Raw genomic sequence first — 17,731 nt, 5'->3', positions numbered from 1 at the left:
TGAAACACATATCTCCCTGAACACCAACTGCTGCACCTTCAACCACCAGGCTGTGAATCTGATCAAGTTTGCAGATGACACCACCACCATCATCGGGCTCACCTCAGATGGAGATGAGTCAGTGTGTGTTAGGGTTAGCCTCTCTATTCTGTCTGGGTCTGACTGAGCTTTATTCAGCTCACCTTCAGTCTCACTACAGATCACTTTGTCGTCCACAAACATCATGGTCCATGAGCTCATGTTTAATTTGGAATAGCATTTCAACCTTTGGTTTGTATGATGTTAGTAGCTAGCAACTGTTGCAGTGCACTAGGAGATCTGAATGAATGAGGGAAGTAGTTATGCTACCAGACTTAATGCGTTGCAGGATTTATGCAGATTGAATGTGCGCTACCAAATTTCTTTTGATCCAACACGTGTTTTTAGACCGAGTTACACTGTGTTGCTCCCACAACAAGACCATGAAGGCTTGGCACTCTGTGGGACACTAAGTGGAGGCCGTACGGATTAAAATATTACGCTATAAATGGCCATTTGAGGGAAATGTGACCGACTCCTACACTGAATATAAAGACACGTGAACACATCAATCAAATGTTTTATTAATTGAGAGGAGAGCATTGAGTAAAAATGACAGTCAGGAATATCCAATAAAAGAAGATGATTAATGATGTACAAAAATGATTCGGTTACGTGCAAACATTGTTCTTCTGTTTGAAGACGTGTGACTATGAGGGGCGTCACAATTATGGCCAGGATTTTACTGCTGTGTTCACTTTTAAAGGCTTCATGAGGAGGTCGTGGCTCCATGCCCTCACACCTCCGTCCCTTTTTCACTGAATTCCTCTGAATCGCTTCTCATAGCAGCGGGAGAACTGATGCTGGAAAGGTGTGCAGTCGCTGATATTCACACACACACACTTGTGTGTTTTAGCTGCAGCCTTTGTTAGGACACGCGACACAACAGCTCCATCACGAAAGCAAGACCGGAGGTTCTGAGGAATTAAACTGACGATAAAATAAACATCCACTGAGGAAAAAGGCAAGAGTGTTCAAGTTGGTAAACAAAACGTAAAACATGTGGCACGTTTATCAAAGGAAGAAAAGCCTTTCGGTTTCACCCAGTTACGCCCGTGTCCTCTTAAGCATTGACATTCCAACAGCATGATCACAGTCTGTTGAGCAGCCTGTAGGTCTCGTGATAACCAGACTCTTCAGCGCACCGTCATCATAGGAACAGAGAGACATGAAGGGCCAGAGGTAGGTGTCACGGCCGTCATTCTGGCTGCGCCCCAACTCCAGTCAGAGGCCAGTAAGTCATCAAGCCTCTGCACAGGTGATGGCGGCGAAAACCCAAATCGTTTGTTATTTACAGCCAAATAACAAAAACAGTGTGGTGAAATCCTCACCCATCACACAAGTCCTCCACTGACAAGTTGCAGTGAATCTAAAAGGATCATCTCTAAAAGGGAGACTAGCGTATTTATTGCAGGTTTTCCTAATCCACACGAGTGTTGCTAAGACCTAGCCAGGATGGAGAAGACGGTGTGTGTAAGACCTAGCCAGGATGGAGAAGATGGTGTTGGTAAGACCTAGCCAGGATGGAGAAGATGGTGTTGGTAAGACCTAGCCAGGACGGAGAAGATGATGAAGCTGAGCTGCGACTGATCCTGGCGGTAGTCATGCAGTCAAAGGTGTAAATGGCGACACCAAGTGTTCATCTAGAGAACCACTTGGCCTGTGAGCTATCATACCGGAGCTACGGCCTTTCAAATAAAAAGGAGACATAAAAGAAAATGAATCAAAAACACGGAGCTCAAACGTGTAATACAAACAGCTGCACTTGATCATTTCAAAAAGAACAAGTTTCATGCTATCAACCCGATTTGGCCCAAAGACGAGACAATTGAACAGTGGCATCAAGCTTCAAGCTGGTTCGACACCAAGGTTTAGCTGGACAAGTGCGTTCATTACCTATTTGTTTCACCCAGCAGTCTAGCTTAGTTTTTTTGTTTTTGTTGTGCTGATGTTTAACTCTGAGAGAAGTACTCCAGGACCAGACGCAGGTGGCCCAAGCGATCCTTCAGGGAGGTCAGGGACAGGACGGTGGTTTGGTAGGCAGGGTCCAGCTGCAGGACGGAGAGCAGCCACCAGCACCAGGCTGGCCCGTTGGCGGAGGCCTGGCGGCAAGACAGGGACGTGGATGTTTAAACTATTACACAAGATCAACTGTGGAAACGCATCACTCCTTTCAACGACAACAATGTTTTTTTTGTTTTTTAGTTATGTAAACAAGTAGAAGCCACTCCACCTACAATTCAGGGTGTGAATTGTTAGATCATGTTTTTGCAAAGCTATATTGAACAGTTCACTTCACTTGAAGCACTCATCCATGTTGCACTATTAGCACGTCCATAATTTGTCATGAATGTCATGAACACATGAATGTACATAATCATGTAACTTATCACAAGGTTTATAGAGTATTAAAATTTGTGGGCTTAACCTCACCACACTGTATAATGTTATTATTAATAACTTTCTAATTATTCACCTTAAAATTCTGAAGAATATATTATTAAAAACATTCATTACATCTTCCATAAATCCATGACTTATGAATATACTAATAATGCATTATAAAAAGACATCTATGTAGTGTAAACATTTGTCTTAAATACATAAAAAACAATGTCCAGATCTTAATAATAAAAACAAGTGTGTAATGTAATGTATATTATTTTATACTTATTTATTGTATTTTTTTTTACTTAAAAAAAACCATAGCAAAACTGCTTTGTGTGTAAGTCAAGAAAGAAGAAAAATTTATTTTGAAACAGTGGTTAATAGCCGTTGACGGGTAGATCATTTAGCCCCTCCCCCTTCCTGTGACATCAGCAGCCATGAGCGCATGACAGGCAAACATTCAATTTCTGCGGACTCAGTATAATAACAGCCCCTCGTAGTATTTAGATACAAATCGCGTACACGACTGCCCATTAGCAGCGGTATGCGTCCCTGGCTGAGGAGCCTGATCAAAATAAGGTTAAAACAGAACTGTACTGTGCTACCCCACTTTACAGGTGAAAAACCAGAGGTGCGTATAATATTACTGTGTCACACATGTGAATCACAGGAACATAGTTTAGGCAGAGTCACGCTGTTGACAGCCGCCCCAACTTTGCCCATCAGCTCTCGGCACCTGAAAAAGCCATCTATTATTTCCCGCCCACGATGAGCTGTGTAATCCTCGCTCCTGATCCTCTCTCTTTGGGACCCTCTGCTGCTCTCCACCACATGCAGAACGCTAATCCTTGCGTAACACTAGTGTACTGACTAGTCCAAAACAGCCGACAGCCTTACCTGAATGTTCTCCTCCATGTCCGGCATGGCACCATATTGCCTGTTGATCTGGTCGCGAATGCGGCTCCCGAGGCGCTGGTACCAGTCCTGAGCCTGCTGATAGACGCTGTCATGCAGACGCTGCAGCAGCTCAAACTCGCTTCCTTCAAGCTGCAGTGCGGGGAAACTGGGGTTATTCAACCGCCCGGTGGCCGCACCATCTGTGGAGGTCAACTTACTGACGGTCTGACCTTGTGGTCCTCCAGGTATTCGATGTCTGCCGTGTGGTAGCCGTCTCTCTGGCTCCTTTTGAGGACCCTGAATCTGTTTCCACCCACAGTTTCCACGTAGGAGCGTCCGTCGGGCAGCAGCTCGTGACCCAGAATCTCCAAAATGCAGCCGTAATCAGAAAACCTTCAGGAAACATCAGTGTCAAAGGCGTTGATCTGGACCGCAACAGAACCCATCATCCATCTCTCAGTCTCCTGGCTGTACTTTAATGGCCGACTAGTCACGAGGCTATTATGGATACGTCAACTGAACATCGTCAGATTGTAGCGTTGTAAATAGCAAACAATTTTGTTGCGTTGAACATTTTGAAACTTCACATCATAATTGCTAAAAATGTAACAGTGAGGGATATTATTTATGCTTTTTTTGCTGTTTGTTTTTCCCTCACCTAATGTTTGAACGGTTTCCTCAAAAGAGAAACACGTCCTTCTCGTCTCAGAAGTACAGACCCACATTTGATTTCACTGAATTCCTGGCTCACCCTTTGCCATGCTCGTAGCTGCACATCCCAAACCTCTTGGTTCCAGTCTCCATACAGCGGCGCATCATCAGCCGGTAGCGCGGCTCGAAGACATGTAAGGGGCAGGGCACTCCAGGATAGGCCACCGTGCACACGAATATCGGGATGTCCTTCGTGAGACTGCGGGCAGAAATACAAGGCCAACAGAGAAGGAGACTCATGAGAAGAATGTTGGCGGTTGGAACAGTAAATCACGGTGACAACGTCAATGTGTGGCGTTTTTCCATACTTGGAGAGTTCAGCCATCTCTGCCTCGTGGACCTGTTTTCTCTCCGCCAGCTGGGACGGGAACAGGGTGTCCATGATTTCCTGCAGCAGGGCTGTCGTGTTGTACTTTCGGTTTTTGAAGTACTGCAACAGAGAGGGTGGGTGTTTTGAAGAACTATGACTGGCACACATCTAGGCCTCAGGAGAAGTCCGTCCTCTCATACAAGATGAGCTAGAACATGGAGAATCTTGTTCCAATGAGGCGCTCTATTTCGCTCCAACCAAGGGAGCAGTCTTGTGTTCAGGATGAGCCATCTCCTGTACATCTCCATCACATGCTCTATTTCATTTGAGCAAGGCAGCCTATCTCGTCTGAACCAGAAGAGCTACCTCATGCGGCATCACAAAACAAAAAATCTTTATCGTCAAGAAAAAGTCACTCGTACCTCTTGTAGCGGCTGCTTGCAGAGAGGGCAGCGCAGGTTGTGGTCAAGGCTCCTTTCAATGCAGTTTTTGCAGAAGGTGTGACCACAAGGAGTAGTGACTGGCTCAAAGAACAACCTACAAAGAGTGGTATCTTTCGATGACGCATGATCATTTTGGTTTTACTGAAGCAATGTTTCGACTAGGACACCAACCTGATGCATAGAGGGCACTCAAAGTCTGACACGGTAAGAACATCCAGTGTCTTTTGTCTGCATTGACCACCTTCACACGTGGAAGACAGCAGTCAGTTAAAGTCAAAGTACTCCACTGAATAAATCATATGTTTCCCTACCCTGGCCACAGCCGTCTTCTCTCCTCATCATCATCTCCTCATCTTCCTCAGCAGCGGGAAGGAAGGACACAGCTTGACAGAGACTGAGGCAACACTCAGTACCCGTGTCATTCTTCACCTTTGAGACATGCAGTAAACGTCTTGTTTAGTGTTGGAGTCCATTAAAAAATACAAGTAATTTCAGTGCACTTACATGGTTAGGCTCTTTTCTTCCTTGGCCCTCTTGTGCTGGCTTGATGGGGTCCAGCCGCGTTGGCCCCTGAGTGCTGCTAAGGTTGCCAATCGGACATGATTCCGTTAGATATTCCGACAGCACCTGCATGATACAAGACACATCGTCCGGCACTAAAATGCCATCCGCCTCCAGGATCTGGAAAACAGAGCACAAACAAACTGCACATTGAAAACGAGAAAAAATGAAGACGTGCATGTCATTACATTTGCACTTGGTTTACGTCGTGTTTTTATTCTGTGTGTCCGCTTGATAGCAAAGTTGGCTGGCAACATCCGGGACTTCCACAGACTCTGCAAGGCTACTGACGTCTTGTTCGCAAATATCTGACTCGCTTGTGTGGAGTTGTTCTAGCTAGTTCTGCTACTGAAGGGTTTCATTGGTTGTAATTCAAACAAGTGATTCACAAACACACAGTGATCTGCAGGTGAGAAGAAGCAGTTCCACGAGTGCACAGCATTTTCCAACAAACATGCGGAACATTTTCCACGAATGCAGTGCCCTTGACTGATACATTTCCTGTTGCACTTCATGTAAACAAAGACCCATGTTTGGCTTCAGCTTCAGATTCAGATTCAGACCAGTTTGATTTGGGCTCTGAATAAACTTGGCTTTGGTTTGCGTGCCGGTTGTTCCACCCCAGGACAGCAGTCAGAGCCGTTTCACAGCAAGCAAACATATGGTGGTCGCGACAATCAACGTCTTGAATCAGAATCAGAATAAGATTTATTGCTATGCTCAGTGGGGATCCCACAAACTCGGAAAGTGCTTTGGAAAACGTGGAGTCAAAAATAAAATAAAATAGCCCACAAACAACAAAGGTTGATCACAAATTCAATAGCATGACGGATTAGGGTGATAAGAACTGTTTGTTTTTGGCACAAACGTTTTGACAAATCTGAGCCAAAGCCAGGTGCGGGTCCACCTTTATTTCACATGTGCAACAGAAAATTCATGAATTTGACACGTCACACATCAGATTTTGGCATGACATTAGCCACATGCTACAGTCCCATTATTTGAATTTGACTCCTGACATGATATTTTTTAAAAGGCATTTAACGCACCTCAGAGAAAACAAGCTGCTTGGCAGAAGGCTGCATCCCAGAAGCGCATTTTTAGCTTTTTTTTTTTTTTCTGTACAATAATCATGTAATAGAGGTACTAATCTATTCTGCACACAAGTGTGTATGTCCATATGAAATGAAAAATTAAAAAAATTAAAATGTTATAAAATGGAATTTTACAACATCAAACACTATTTTCATTTTATTATTTATTATTTATTTTATTTTAATTTGAAAGTTTATCAGTAACACTATCCATTTCTATAAATAGATATATAAATTTATATAAAGATACATGTATACATATTATATTTCTATTGTATGTTTTACACATTTATGAATTTAAAATCCAATCTAATTCAAGTTGTTAAAAAATGTATACGGTATATAAATATAGAAATTGTCCTTTATTACGTGATCAACCAGTGATTCCACAGAGAATATTTTAATAGACAGGTTTACTAAATAATAATATATTTTTTAAGTGAATCTCCAGCACAACACATTCTCCATTGTATTCATTTACCGGACATACAAATGTGCCAGCTTCCTGTGTGCTCATGTGACCATACCTTCTTAATCTGGCTTTTTGCCGGGACAAAGTCAGATTGAAGTTTGAGGCAGCGGTGGAACTGGATGAGGGCTTCGGTCTGCTGACCCATTTCCAGGAGAACATTTCCTTTTCGAAAGAAGCCCTGCTCAAATAGAGACAGATGCGTCTGGTTGGTTCCATTGCACAAGTGAGTCAACTCGCGCTTCACTTTCGGACAAGTAAATACGGCAGTGTATACAGTGGAAGGTTTTAGTTGCTTTCAAGATCAAAATTTGATTTTGAACTTGAAGTCGAATCCAAGTCCTGATCTCTTCAGAAAAATGGTAAAACAGAAATAATATCAGTAAAATATACTATACATGTTATAGATTATAAAAAGGTCATTACATTGGAAACATCTTAAACGCACAATTGTGTTCCGATGTGAACGCTTTGTAACATCAAAACGGCAACAGTAAGCCATTGTTTTCTCCTCAGCAGGAAATTGGGAAGAATGTGACATAAGTTGCTCTTTGCATAACCTTAACTATGTTAGTGACATAACCCACAAAAACTAAACAGTCCGGCTTGAGCAAAGACAACACCTTTTCTGCTGTTACATGTGCAGCAAAAGAACAACAACATGTTGCAAAATAAGAAGGACGCTGCTCGGAGTCGCACCTCGGTCCAATTGGGGCGAAGGCAGCCAAGGTAATCGAGGTCTCTCAGCGCCTCAGAGAAACACTTCAGGCCCACATTGGCTTCGGCTCGGAACATCTTTAAGCTTTGGTCATCAGGAGCTAAAAATGACATCAATAAGGGATTACATATTTTGTTACACAATACATGCAACGATCACATGCTTATTAATAAATAATAACTAGCTAAATCATTATTATCGTCCATCAAATGACAGTGTGCAAGAGAAAGATAAGCCGGTTCCACCCAAACAGTCATCAAGCAAATCCCACGCACGTCATTTGTTAGTCCCGCTGTTGACGCTCAACTACAAATATATATATATTTCATCTGGCATTTATGAAAAAGATCATACAATCATTTACAAATATTTTTGGCACAGATTACTTCCTACTTCAAAGCAGTATATTAAGTATATTAGCCTTTATGTGTGCCACAGGTGAAACGTGAATCAATGAAGGCTCCTTCCTTTATAAGAATAAACAAATAAGAATGTTATCTAACTGCTGAAGATCAGAATCAGAATCAAATTTATTGCCATGGTCAGTGGGGAGCCCACTAACTAGGAAAGTGTTTTGGAATAACGTGCAGTCAAAAAGTAAATAAATAATAAAATAAAATAAAATAAAATAACAACAAGGCTGATTGTTTGAAGATTGTTTTTGAAGTAGCAAATGCATAAGAACACAGCAGATATTGCTGAAATCAGTAAGGGAAAAGTTGGATGGGTTTAAAAGCTTCGCCAGGGAGAAAACACGTCTCACTGCAGTAACAATGATGCCACAGAATGACGGACAGCGCAGATTGAGATGGATTTTTTTTTCTCTCATGGTGCGTAGTGGTCGAAGGAAGAAGATGCTGACCTTTTTCTCAATCACTGCCTGAACCATATAATGACGTTATAAAACAGAGGGACTGCCATAATAATCCAAGTTGATGAGACTTATTCAGTTGAATGACAGTGTTTGTTCTCTGTGAAAAAGAAATGAACCTCGCGACAGCTTGACAATAATAGCAGGAGTACATTGGGCTTATAATAACGCTCGAGGCTGTCTGCGAGGAATTTGCAAGTTACATACCTGACTAATCTCTGTGTCACTGATGTCCCCATTTCACTTTTCCTTCATGAAGCGTGTCTTTAAATGGGATTTTTATGAGGTGTGCGGTTGTTGTGCGCATAACGAAGGTGTCGGTTATCAATGCCCTAGTTTAGGATATATCAATCCTAGCTCTGACTTCTTCAGACGCCTCATGTGTCCAAATGCACTCGTCACGTGATCCTCCTCAACTTGGGAACTCTGTTAGCACTGTTTACTGATGGTTATCCCGGCGACCGTTGCCCAGGCCCGTGACTCAGGTGGTTTGGATTAAACAGGCGTGAAGACACCTACCTAGATCCGCAGCATCACTGGCCACCCGCAGGGCATCCGTGAACTCCTTGGCTTTCAGCTTCTCCAGAATATGGCACTTCATCTTTGTCTCTTCTGGACAGCACTTCTCCACCAGGCCGATGAGCAGAACGTTGTTCCTCATGCTCTTCGACTCCTTCGGCTTCAACCGCTCCTTGCAGGTTGGACATTTAGAGGGCAGGAAGCCTCCGACGCACCTCCGGCAGAAGGTGTGCCCGCATGACATGGTGAGCGGTTCGCACATGAGGAAGAGGCACAGCGGACACTCCAGCAGATCCATGTTCCAACGTTATGTCACCGAGAACACACGAGCACCGAGCACCGCTTGGCTGGTTTCAGTGAGTCGCCTCCGTGGTCGTGTGGAGCAGGGACCATTTAAATAACACGCATGCAGAAGAACAGCCCTTTTCTGCTCGAACACGTCCGAATCGACACCTACCGTTTCATGTTCATTACATGTTGGGGTTCAACTTTTCGCAACATACATAGCGTCTCCGCGTTTTGTAGCTCCTTCTGCTGCATCGACTCCCTCGCTGCTCCATAAACGCAACGAAGGCCGGTTCGGAATGTGGTCAAAAAGATGTCTTTCTAACTGTCTGAGTCAGACTTGACCCACAAACGCTCGTATCGGGACAACAGCGGACACACCGTGCTGTGTAACACCATTATATCACATAAATAATGTCATGTGACGCGCGGCGCGCAATCTGATTGGACAAACGGCCCGACTTCCGCCCTGTTGTGAAACCCGGTGATGCCGAGTTTCATAACATAATTCCACCGACACTTTTCATCCGTGCCAGACTGACTTTCCACACAAATGTGATGGAGATGCTATCGCTGAGCTGTGCTGTCATACAAAGAGCTGAGATCGACAGTCAAAACAGCATCGAGGATCCCGGTCGGAGACAATAGCAGCAGGGGGCAGCGTAACGTGACAAATGACATACCTACATTATCAAAACCAAAAGCGAGTTGGAGGAGGGTGGCGCATGTGGAAACACTCAGTTACCACTGACATTTCGAACAATCCCACGGTATGAGCTCCTTCAAAATACTTCTATATTTCACGGAAATTCTGTTACATATAACTTAATCTAACTAATGAAAGTAGCGGAGTCATGCCAGTACAAACAAACTGCATCGTAAAGTTCAATGCCTCACAGCAATTTATTCGTTTTCCAGGAAAGTGAAAATAAATAAACCAGGACAGCATTAAGAATGGTTCAAACCAGGCCTGTGAGCATGTTCCATAACAGATGAGAAACTCAGAAAGATGAGGAGGTGGGTGAGTCAACCGCTGCAAAACAATGTGTAGAACCTCGCAGCGATTTCTTCCGGCTAAAATCAATACACAAAGAGGTAAAATGGCTTTTAAATTTTAATGGCACACAAATACTGACATGAATAAATGGAAAGCTACGCGATTTCATCAATAATACTGCACATGGCTGCATCTTTGTCCCACTCTTTTTCTTTCTTCCCAACAGTCTTTTCCTGCAGATTTGTCGGTAGACAGCCTGGACCCGACTCATCCACATCCATGGGTTCGGTTTTCAGTCTCAGGGTGGTGACACCAGTCAGAGTCCTGTTTCCATCAGCGTCTGCGCCATCCATTTGTGGAAGGTCATCCGGTAGGGAAGAGAGACAACCCTGGATCATCTCGACTACCCTCTCCAGATGTTTCTGGAAGCGCTCTGCTGTTTCCAGTCTCTGCCTTTTCTGCACTTCCATCATGACCCTTAACGTCTCCCTGGCTTGGTGGGGTCTGTATTCATTTATCAGGTGGTGCATGTGAACAAACAGAAGCTTCAGGTCCTCCAGCTTCTCCTCTCGCTTCATACTCCCAGGGCTCTTGATGAGAATGTCCAGAAGGTCCAGAAAGTTCACGAGAATGGACATGTTGAGCTTCTTAAGCTCTCGTTTGTGGTCGAACTGCATCGGATGAAGTCTCTCTATGCCCTGGCTCTCCAGTGGCCGGATGATGATGTCGTCACACTGGAACTGGTTGCCAAACATTGTGTAACTGTCTCTGATGGGTGGTGGGGGTTTAGGAACCAGACCCTTGCGAATGTTCTCATCGGTGTACTCTTTAATGTACTGCATAGGTGGAGGGGGCAAAGCACTAACCTGCTGTGGTTCACCCATGGTGATCTGGAAAGAAGGAAAACATGGCCAGGTGAATAAACCCAAATGCATACGTGGATGAACAAATGCATTCTATTCAGTTAAAAAGGACTTTAAATTAGGAGTGACAAGGCTGAACTTCGATCATTTCAAATTTCAGACATGTTCAATGTAGTGCTGTGGTGTTGTTGAGGAGACACGATCAAGGCTGCTTGAGTCTCCGTGTACGACACAGTACGCGGCACATACAGTGGTATGAAGGTAAAACGTGTCTGTCTTTCGATCATTTACCCCAGAAGATACGTTTGAAGTTATTTATTACGTTCTTAACCTCTTAGTAAGTCACTAACAGTTAGCTCACTTAGCCTAGCCGCATATCATCGTTTAGCTGTGGCGTACTAACACCCACCAGGCCGTTTTAACTGTCCAATATTTTAAGGTGCAACATTCAAAGGTGAGAATAAAATGGAGACCAATACGCACCACTGAAAGACCCCTCGAATGCCGCAAATGTTCACTTTGAATATGGCGGAAACACAACTCAGCTAGCGCTTCGTTAGCCGACCCATTGACAGAGTCATTCTGGAATCCTATTGGACGGTTGATACACGTGACTTTGTCAGACCCTTCCAATTGGATAATCGCTCACAACGGGTTTAATTTCATTTTGTCTGTAGTATGGCTGTGAATTCATTGCCAGATCAACACATTTAGTGGAGGAAGTGAGGTTTTATCTTTACTATGACTATATAGTATTTTATTTCCATCCTTCCAACCATTTCAGTTGCTTATCCACAGGTGTGTCGCGGGGGCAGCTGCGAGGCCAGACTTCCAAGGGTCCCCAACTTTGAGGAGACCGCGGAGCAGACGCAGGACAGAGATGGAGAGATTCCTCAGTATTCTCCATAAAGAGCTGGAGGAGGTTAGTTTTTCAGCTGCATGCACATAAATAAACGAAACAGTCATGCAGCCTTTTGTTTCCGCTATTATGATCACATTGATGTATTATTCTTAAACCTTTCCACAGTAGATTGATCGGAAAATGAAGTGCAGAGATTACGAATTCACACCTTGCAGCTGGAACTTTGAGTTGTTGCAATGCAGAAAGCAGATGTCAGCACGTATTTGTACCACTCTCTAGCACAACCCATTTTATGGCCATGTGGTTATCCACCACAGCGCTTTTTTTTTTTCATCATTTCCTCAGTTGCATGCTCTTTCATTTTCCCTTCTGTGCCTCTTGTTGTATTTCAAATATCCTCTACTATGTTTCCCAGGGTACTTTTAAAAGAAACATTGATCAAAAAGTCTCAACAAAAGAAGAGAACATCGCCGTGTAACTACAAGGAACGTTTTTTTGTCTTGGATACCAAAGAGCTGAGGTATTCAGAACACCGTCCTGGCGTAAGTACAGATCACACGTCTTTTCTCAGTTACGTATAAGACATTCAAATCTTGCTGTAACTGACTATTTGGAATACACTCATTTAAAATGACGATGATCTTATTTCAGAAAAAGCCGGTACTGAAAGGGAGCATCATGTTGTCCAGAATCAAGTGTGTTGAAATTGTGTTGTGTGATCTGCCAATCCCTTGTGACTACAAATACCCTTTTCAAGTATGTATCTCTAGAGCAGGATATCGTAATTGTTTATTTTGCTTAAAAAAATTCATGTGTGCAACTGTGCACTCAGGTTTTTCACGACAACCATTTCCTCTACATCTATGCTCCAGACAATGACTGCCGTCAGAAATGGGTCAGAACTCTCAAAGAGGGTAAAGACGAAGACAACATGCTTTTAATACAACATGTGATTTTTATGTATTATTTTTATGTTGAACTATTACTTTATTTCTTTATTGTCTTTCCCTTTCAAATAGAAACAAAAGGGAACAATTTGGTTTCCAAGTACCACCCAAATTTCTGGGTTGATGGTAAATGGAGATGTTGTCAACAAATTCAGAAACTGGCCATGGGCTGTCACGTGTATGAGCCAGTGGGTTACGGTTAGTATGACTTCCCTTTCCTGTTTCATATTGTGCTTGCTGTTTTCTTTTTCCACCTGGGTCTAATCTTCATGATCAGTCAATGAAATGTAAATGTCATTTGCTTTGTGACGCAACGTTACAATGGTGTTTGCTTTGCACATGCAAACGTATATTCAAATAAACAACTGCTGTTTCCTACGCAGCGTCAAAAAAGCCACTTCCTCAAGTCCCTGATGGATCGGTAATGTTTCGCTTTATTCTTCTGTACCTTGGACTGTCTTAACCTTCCTGCACATGGGCATTATTTAATTATGTATATAGCAGCTGCAGAGATGAACTGGTGAGAAACGTATCTGACATGTATTTGTAAAATTCTTGTTTGCTTCTATGTACAGCACACAGTTAATGCTTTTATACTCTAATCTCTGGTCTCTTTTCAATATATTTTGAAATAAAATAAGCTTCAGTTTCTGCCCAATACTTTTCCGTTTAATTGACTAGTAATTAGCACAAAAATATCTATACAACATATGAACTGGCAATGTCAATGGAATGTGTTGTTTTCCAAATGTTTTTGCAAGAGTCTCATGCTGTAGCCAAAAAGAACTCTGAAGCAATGTTGAAACATGATGTGACACGTAGCTAGTTCCAGCAACTGGGTGGAGTAAACTCAAAGGAACAACTTTTACAATCATACAACATCACATATAACAATATTTTTTTGTCATCTCAATAGAATGTTCCTACAAGGCTGGAAAGTGACTCAGGCCCGAGATCAGTCATCGCCCTGCAGGACTACACCCCGCAGGCAAATGATGACCTGCCACTACAGAAGGACCAGGAGTACACTCTGATTGACGGCTCCCATCCCGACTGGTGGACCGTGCAGGACAATAAAGGGTAAGACGTGTCATGCAAGGGTTGAGTTTGTCATGACCACAAATCGCTGATATCCTCTAGCAACCTGGGCTTTGTTCCGAGCACTCATGTCACGGAAAAGTGCGCCAACAACATTGAACAATTTGAGTGAGTAACAGACCACATTTGTTTAAGTGTAAGAAGGAAGTCGACGACGTTTCCCTCGTGCAGGTGGTACAGCAAAGACGTTATGAGAGCAGAAGCGGAGGAATTGTTAATAAGAGAGGTAAGAAGTCTCCGTCTTTGCTTTGAGCTATCATCACCGAAGAGCACAAACCACAATGATCTCTGCCATCGCAAAGTAATAACAGTGTAATAAGCAGTGCCAAAACGAAAAGGCCAATAAAAGGACTGATAACATGACAATTTGACCTTGGGAAAAACACCCACCTAATGGAGTGAACTAAGACAATGCATTAACTGTTTTTTCTTTTCATTAAGGGAAAAGAGGGTGCATTTATGGTGAGAGACTCCAGGCAGGCAGGAGTCTACACTGTCTCAGTGTTCACCAAAGCTGCGGGGTATGTTTTCATACGTCACATGAGTTGTCAGTTTCCAAGTGTTTTAAAGTCCCTCTCTTTAGCTTGAACAACGAGAAGAACGCCAGAGTGAAGCATTACCAAATCAGACGGACTGAAGGCAGCGAGGCTGCATTTTACTTGGCGGAGCGGTACCTGTTCAGCACCATTCCTGAGCTCATCCAATACCATCAACACAACGCTGCAGGTAGTCGCAGACACGCGTGTGGAAAATGATATCCAACGCCTCCAATGAGCAATGGGTTATTGTTTTACCCCACAGGTCTGATAACACGCCTGAGACACATCGTGTCCCGTGAGAAGAGCTGCTCGCAGGCAGCTGAAGATCCGGCCCAAGGTTAACACACTCTTTCAGAGTCACATAGTTCCCACTCACAGACTCATACTGTCATCAGCATCTGAAAAATGCAAGTGAATACCCTTCAAGCTGATGTTCTTTTTAACAGTAATATAATGATTTTATGACCAAATAATTTCAAAGATCAGTAACAATCAGCGTTGTAAGAATGCGATTCCACTATGTAATACCTTGATTAGGCTGTCGTTACGTTTGTATCCGAGACACTTCCATGACTCCCAATTGTCCACTTCATCGATGTTTCACTGACCTCTGCTGGCTTCTAAGCGCACGTATTTTTGCAACATTTCTATTCCACCGGAGCAAGTGTTCTTATTGTGATTTTGCTATTGAGCACCGAATCAATAATAATAATTATTATAATAAAAATAGATTATTGAAATTAGCAATTTGTAAAATAATTGTAATAATAAGGAGCATTAGGGCCACACATAAAAAATAATTATAAATCAAACAACATCAAGTTATTATTACATTACACTTATCTCGTAATATTACAAGATTAATGTCGTAGTGGTACTCTGTGATTTAAGTCGTAATATAATGTTGTAGTAATTTAACTTCAATATAATATTATTATTTTTTGTGTGTGTGTGTTTGGCCCTCATCCTGTGTCGTAGGAAGCCATTGTGCTAAATGAGTAATTGTTTCTGTTCAACAGATCAGTGGGAGGTGCAGTATGAAGAGCTGCGCTTGGGTCAGGAGTTAGGCTGCGGCCAGTTCGGGTTGGTTGTGGAGGGACGATGGAGGAACACGAAGGTAGCGGTCAAGATGTTAAAAGGAGAGGGGATGTCAGACGATGACTTCAAAGAAGAGGCCAGAGTAATGATGTAAGTGAAGGGATGCAGGACAGAGATGCGCTGTTGAAGATACCTGATGGACTGATGTGATGCGCCGCCAGGAGAATGCGCCACTCCAAGTTGGTCCAGCTGTACGGAGTTTGCACCAAGCAGTCTCCGATGTGTCTGATCTTCGAGTTCATGGACAGAGGTTGTCTGTCCGACTACCTGAGAGCCAACAAGGGGAGTTTGAGTCAGAAGGTAATGATGGAAATGTGCCTGGATGTCAATGAAGGGATGGCTTACCTGGAGAGCTCCAACTTCATCCACCGAGATCTGGTAAGAATGAAGCCTCGTCGACGAAAGGTTGGTTCGGAAATCAATCCTCTGATCTTTTAAAGGCTGCCCGGAACTGCCTGGTTTCAAAGGACGGTGTGGTGAAAGTGTCTGACTTCGGCATGACAAGGTATTTTTTTTTAAATGGTGTTAATGACCTTGCTGTCATCTGACTGGGCAGGTCCGGGACACATGTCCGCCCAGTCATGCCCTTATGTGTGGCCCAGTAGCGCTTGAAATCCAGCCTGAAATAAAGTATACCATATTTCCCATTGCTGTGAACATCACCCAGCCTTCCATTTCAGTGTCTTGTGCCAGTCAGTTCTGGCACTCTACTGCCCCATTGAACTCCTTTATAACAGTATTTCAAATGCTAAAATGAATAGATTGAAAAATAAGTGTAGGGAAATAATATTGGTGTAAAAATGGGTGTAAATAAGCGGCTTCGTGACGAACAACAGTAGTGTTGTGGCTTTTATTTTTACGTTTATTGCATTTTTTTTTACAGATTTGTGCTTGACGATCAGTACACAAGCTCTTTTTGCTCCAAGTTCCCTGTGAAGTGGTCCTCGCCGGAGGTCATCAGACACAACAAGTTTAGCAGCAAGTCTGACGTGTGGTCATTTGGTAGGTGTCATTTAAATCATTAAAATCATCAATATCCTGCTGCATTTCATTTCTCGCAGCACAATTGCTGCACCTTTTTGGTTTGGCTTTTATTCGCCCGACCTGCCTCACGTCTCTCCGGCCAAACTGGGCACAGGTGTACTCATGTGGGAGGTGTACAACGAAGGCCGACTTCCGTATGAGAACCGCTCCAACTCCGAGGTGGCGGAGTCATTGAATGCTGGCCTGAGGCTTCTGAAACCACGTCTGGCGCCAGAACCTGTGTATCTGCTCATGGACTGGTGCTGGAAGGAGGTGAGAACTAATTACCTGGAAAAGCTGCTCACAAAAGCCTTGCTAATCGGTGTTGCCCACGCACGCTCTGCTCTCTCCATTCATAGAAACCAAGCGCTCGTCCAACTTTCGCTCAGCTGTTGAACGAACTCACCATCCTGTCAAGCGGTTAGAGGACCTCACCCTTTTATTTATTTATTTATGTGTTGAATTTTTTTTATGTCAATGTCAATTTGCACTTTATTTCTTTTGATACAGATGTTTAAATATTGAACTTCTTTATTGTGAAGTTTATGTCTCTGTTACAACAATAAACTGGTGTCAAACTACACCTTTGTGAGGCTTGTTTTTAGTGGCAGTGGTATGAACATTAAGGCAAAAAATATAAACACTGTAAAATTACCGAAATGAATATTTGAACAATAATTCTAAATAAAATGCCCCAATAATTGATTGTATTCTAGTCTGTGTTAAATGACTAAACTTGTACTTGTAACAAGGATATTGAAAACATTAAATACATGCTACTGAAAGAACAACAGTCAAGAGTATTTTTACTTGTAGAGACTGACTTTACAGTGGAACCTATTTCTGTATTGGAAGGTGAATAATCATCCAAAGATGTGAAACGTCTTGCTTTGGACCGATTTATGAGGTGCTATGATAAAAGCTCTCTGTTCTCTTGCATGCATATATAACAGATTTTTA

At 43.0% G+C, this 17,731-nt stretch overlaps 3 protein-coding genes across 9 annotated transcripts; 1 reads left to right on the top strand and 2 right to left on the bottom strand.

The window, feature by feature from the left end:
• Window positions 1–587: 587 nt before the first annotated feature.
• Window positions 588–9,745, bottom strand: lonrf1 (LON peptidase N-terminal domain and ring finger 1). 2 transcript variants are annotated; one of them, XM_053879196.1, is made up of 12 exons: window positions 9,060–9,745; window positions 7,651–7,769; window positions 7,010–7,132; window positions 5,332–5,508; window positions 5,139–5,256; window positions 4,999–5,068; window positions 4,807–4,921; window positions 4,383–4,504; window positions 4,115–4,273; window positions 3,582–3,756; window positions 3,364–3,513; window positions 588–2,180 (listed from the first exon to the last, which is right to left on the bottom strand). In XM_053879196.1, the coding sequence occupies exons 1-12, from the start codon at window positions 9,355–9,357 to the stop codon at window positions 2,031–2,033; spliced, it is 1,776 nt and encodes a 591-aa protein (XP_053735171.1). In that variant the 5' UTR covers window positions 9,358–9,745; the 3' UTR covers window positions 588–2,030. The 2 variants fall into 2 exon arrangements, with proteins under 2 accessions (XP_053735171.1, XP_053735172.1); XM_053879197.1 differs by having other exon boundaries at window positions 3,594–3,756.
• itk (IL2 inducible T cell kinase) lies at window positions 8,990–17,461 on the top strand. 6 transcript variants are annotated; one of them, XM_053879192.1, is made up of 22 exons: window positions 8,990–9,304; window positions 10,263–10,439; window positions 10,568–11,256; window positions 11,365–11,465; window positions 12,003–12,126; window positions 12,482–12,608; window positions 12,718–12,822; window positions 12,899–12,980; window positions 13,086–13,211; window positions 13,397–13,434; window positions 13,930–14,093; window positions 14,154–14,219; window positions 14,283–14,337; window positions 14,553–14,632; window positions 14,695–14,837; window positions 14,913–14,987; window positions 15,670–15,838; window positions 15,910–16,126; window positions 16,189–16,253; window positions 16,632–16,750; window positions 16,887–17,044; window positions 17,131–17,461. In XM_053879192.1, the coding sequence occupies exons 7-22, from the start codon at window positions 12,745–12,747 to the stop codon at window positions 17,194–17,196; spliced, it is 1,701 nt and encodes a 566-aa protein (XP_053735167.1). In that variant the 5' UTR covers window positions 8,990–9,304; window positions 10,263–10,439; window positions 10,568–11,256; window positions 11,365–11,465; window positions 12,003–12,126; window positions 12,482–12,608; window positions 12,718–12,744; the 3' UTR covers window positions 17,197–17,461. The 6 variants fall into 6 exon arrangements, with proteins under 6 accessions (XP_053735167.1, XP_053735166.1, XP_053735165.1 ...); XM_053879191.1 differs by lacking the exon at window positions 10,263–10,439; XM_053879190.1 differs by having other exon boundaries at window positions 10,263–11,256.
• med7 (mediator complex subunit 7) lies at window positions 10,263–11,776 on the bottom strand. Its single transcript, XM_053879198.1, has 2 exons — window positions 11,688–11,776; window positions 10,263–11,231 (listed from the first exon to the last, which is right to left on the bottom strand). The coding sequence occupies exon 2, from the start codon at window positions 11,223–11,225 to the stop codon at window positions 10,497–10,499; it is 729 nt and encodes a 242-aa protein (XP_053735173.1). The 5' UTR covers window positions 11,226–11,231; window positions 11,688–11,776; the 3' UTR covers window positions 10,263–10,496.
• Window positions 17,462–17,731: the final 270 nt, after the last annotated feature.

The sequence above is a fragment of the Synchiropus splendidus genome, chromosome 11 (genome assembly GCF_027744825.2).
Source record: "Synchiropus splendidus isolate RoL2022-P1 chromosome 11, RoL_Sspl_1.0, whole genome shotgun sequence".
NCBI lineage: Eukaryota > Metazoa > Chordata > Actinopteri > Syngnathiformes > Callionymidae > Synchiropus > Synchiropus splendidus.
The sequence above is the reverse complement of the archived record's forward strand: the minus strand, read 5'-3'. Positions and strand labels throughout refer to the sequence as shown.

Excerpts from the sequence above, each read along its gene's own strand:
- lonrf1 (XM_053879196.1), bottom strand. The coding sequence starts at position 9,357 with ATGGATCTGCTGGAGTGTCCGCTGTGCCTCTTCCTCATGTGCGAACCG. Across the intron at positions 4,922-4,998 it reads GAGTGCCCTCTATGCATCAG|GTTGTTCTTTGAGCCAGTCA; the intron begins GTTGGTGTCCTA and ends CACTCTTTGTAG. Across the intron at positions 3,757-4,114 it reads AGCTACGAGCATGGCAAAGG|GTTTTCTGATTACGGCTGCA; the intron begins GTGAGCCAGGAA and ends TGTTTCCTGAAG.
- med7 (XM_053879198.1), bottom strand. The coding sequence starts at position 11,225 with ATGGGTGAACCACAGCAGGTTAGTGCTTTGCCCCCTCCACCTATGCAG.
- itk (XM_053879189.1), top strand. The coding sequence starts at position 12,303 with ATGCAGAAAGCAGATGTCAGCACGTATTTGTACCACTCTCTAGCACAA. Across the intron at positions 14,338-14,552 it reads AGGAATTGTTAATAAGAGAG|GGAAAAGAGGGTGCATTTAT; the intron begins GTAAGAAGTCTC and ends CTTTTCATTAAG. Across the intron at positions 16,127-16,188 it reads ACTTCATCCACCGAGATCTG|GCTGCCCGGAACTGCCTGGT; the intron begins GTAAGAATGAAG and ends GATCTTTTAAAG.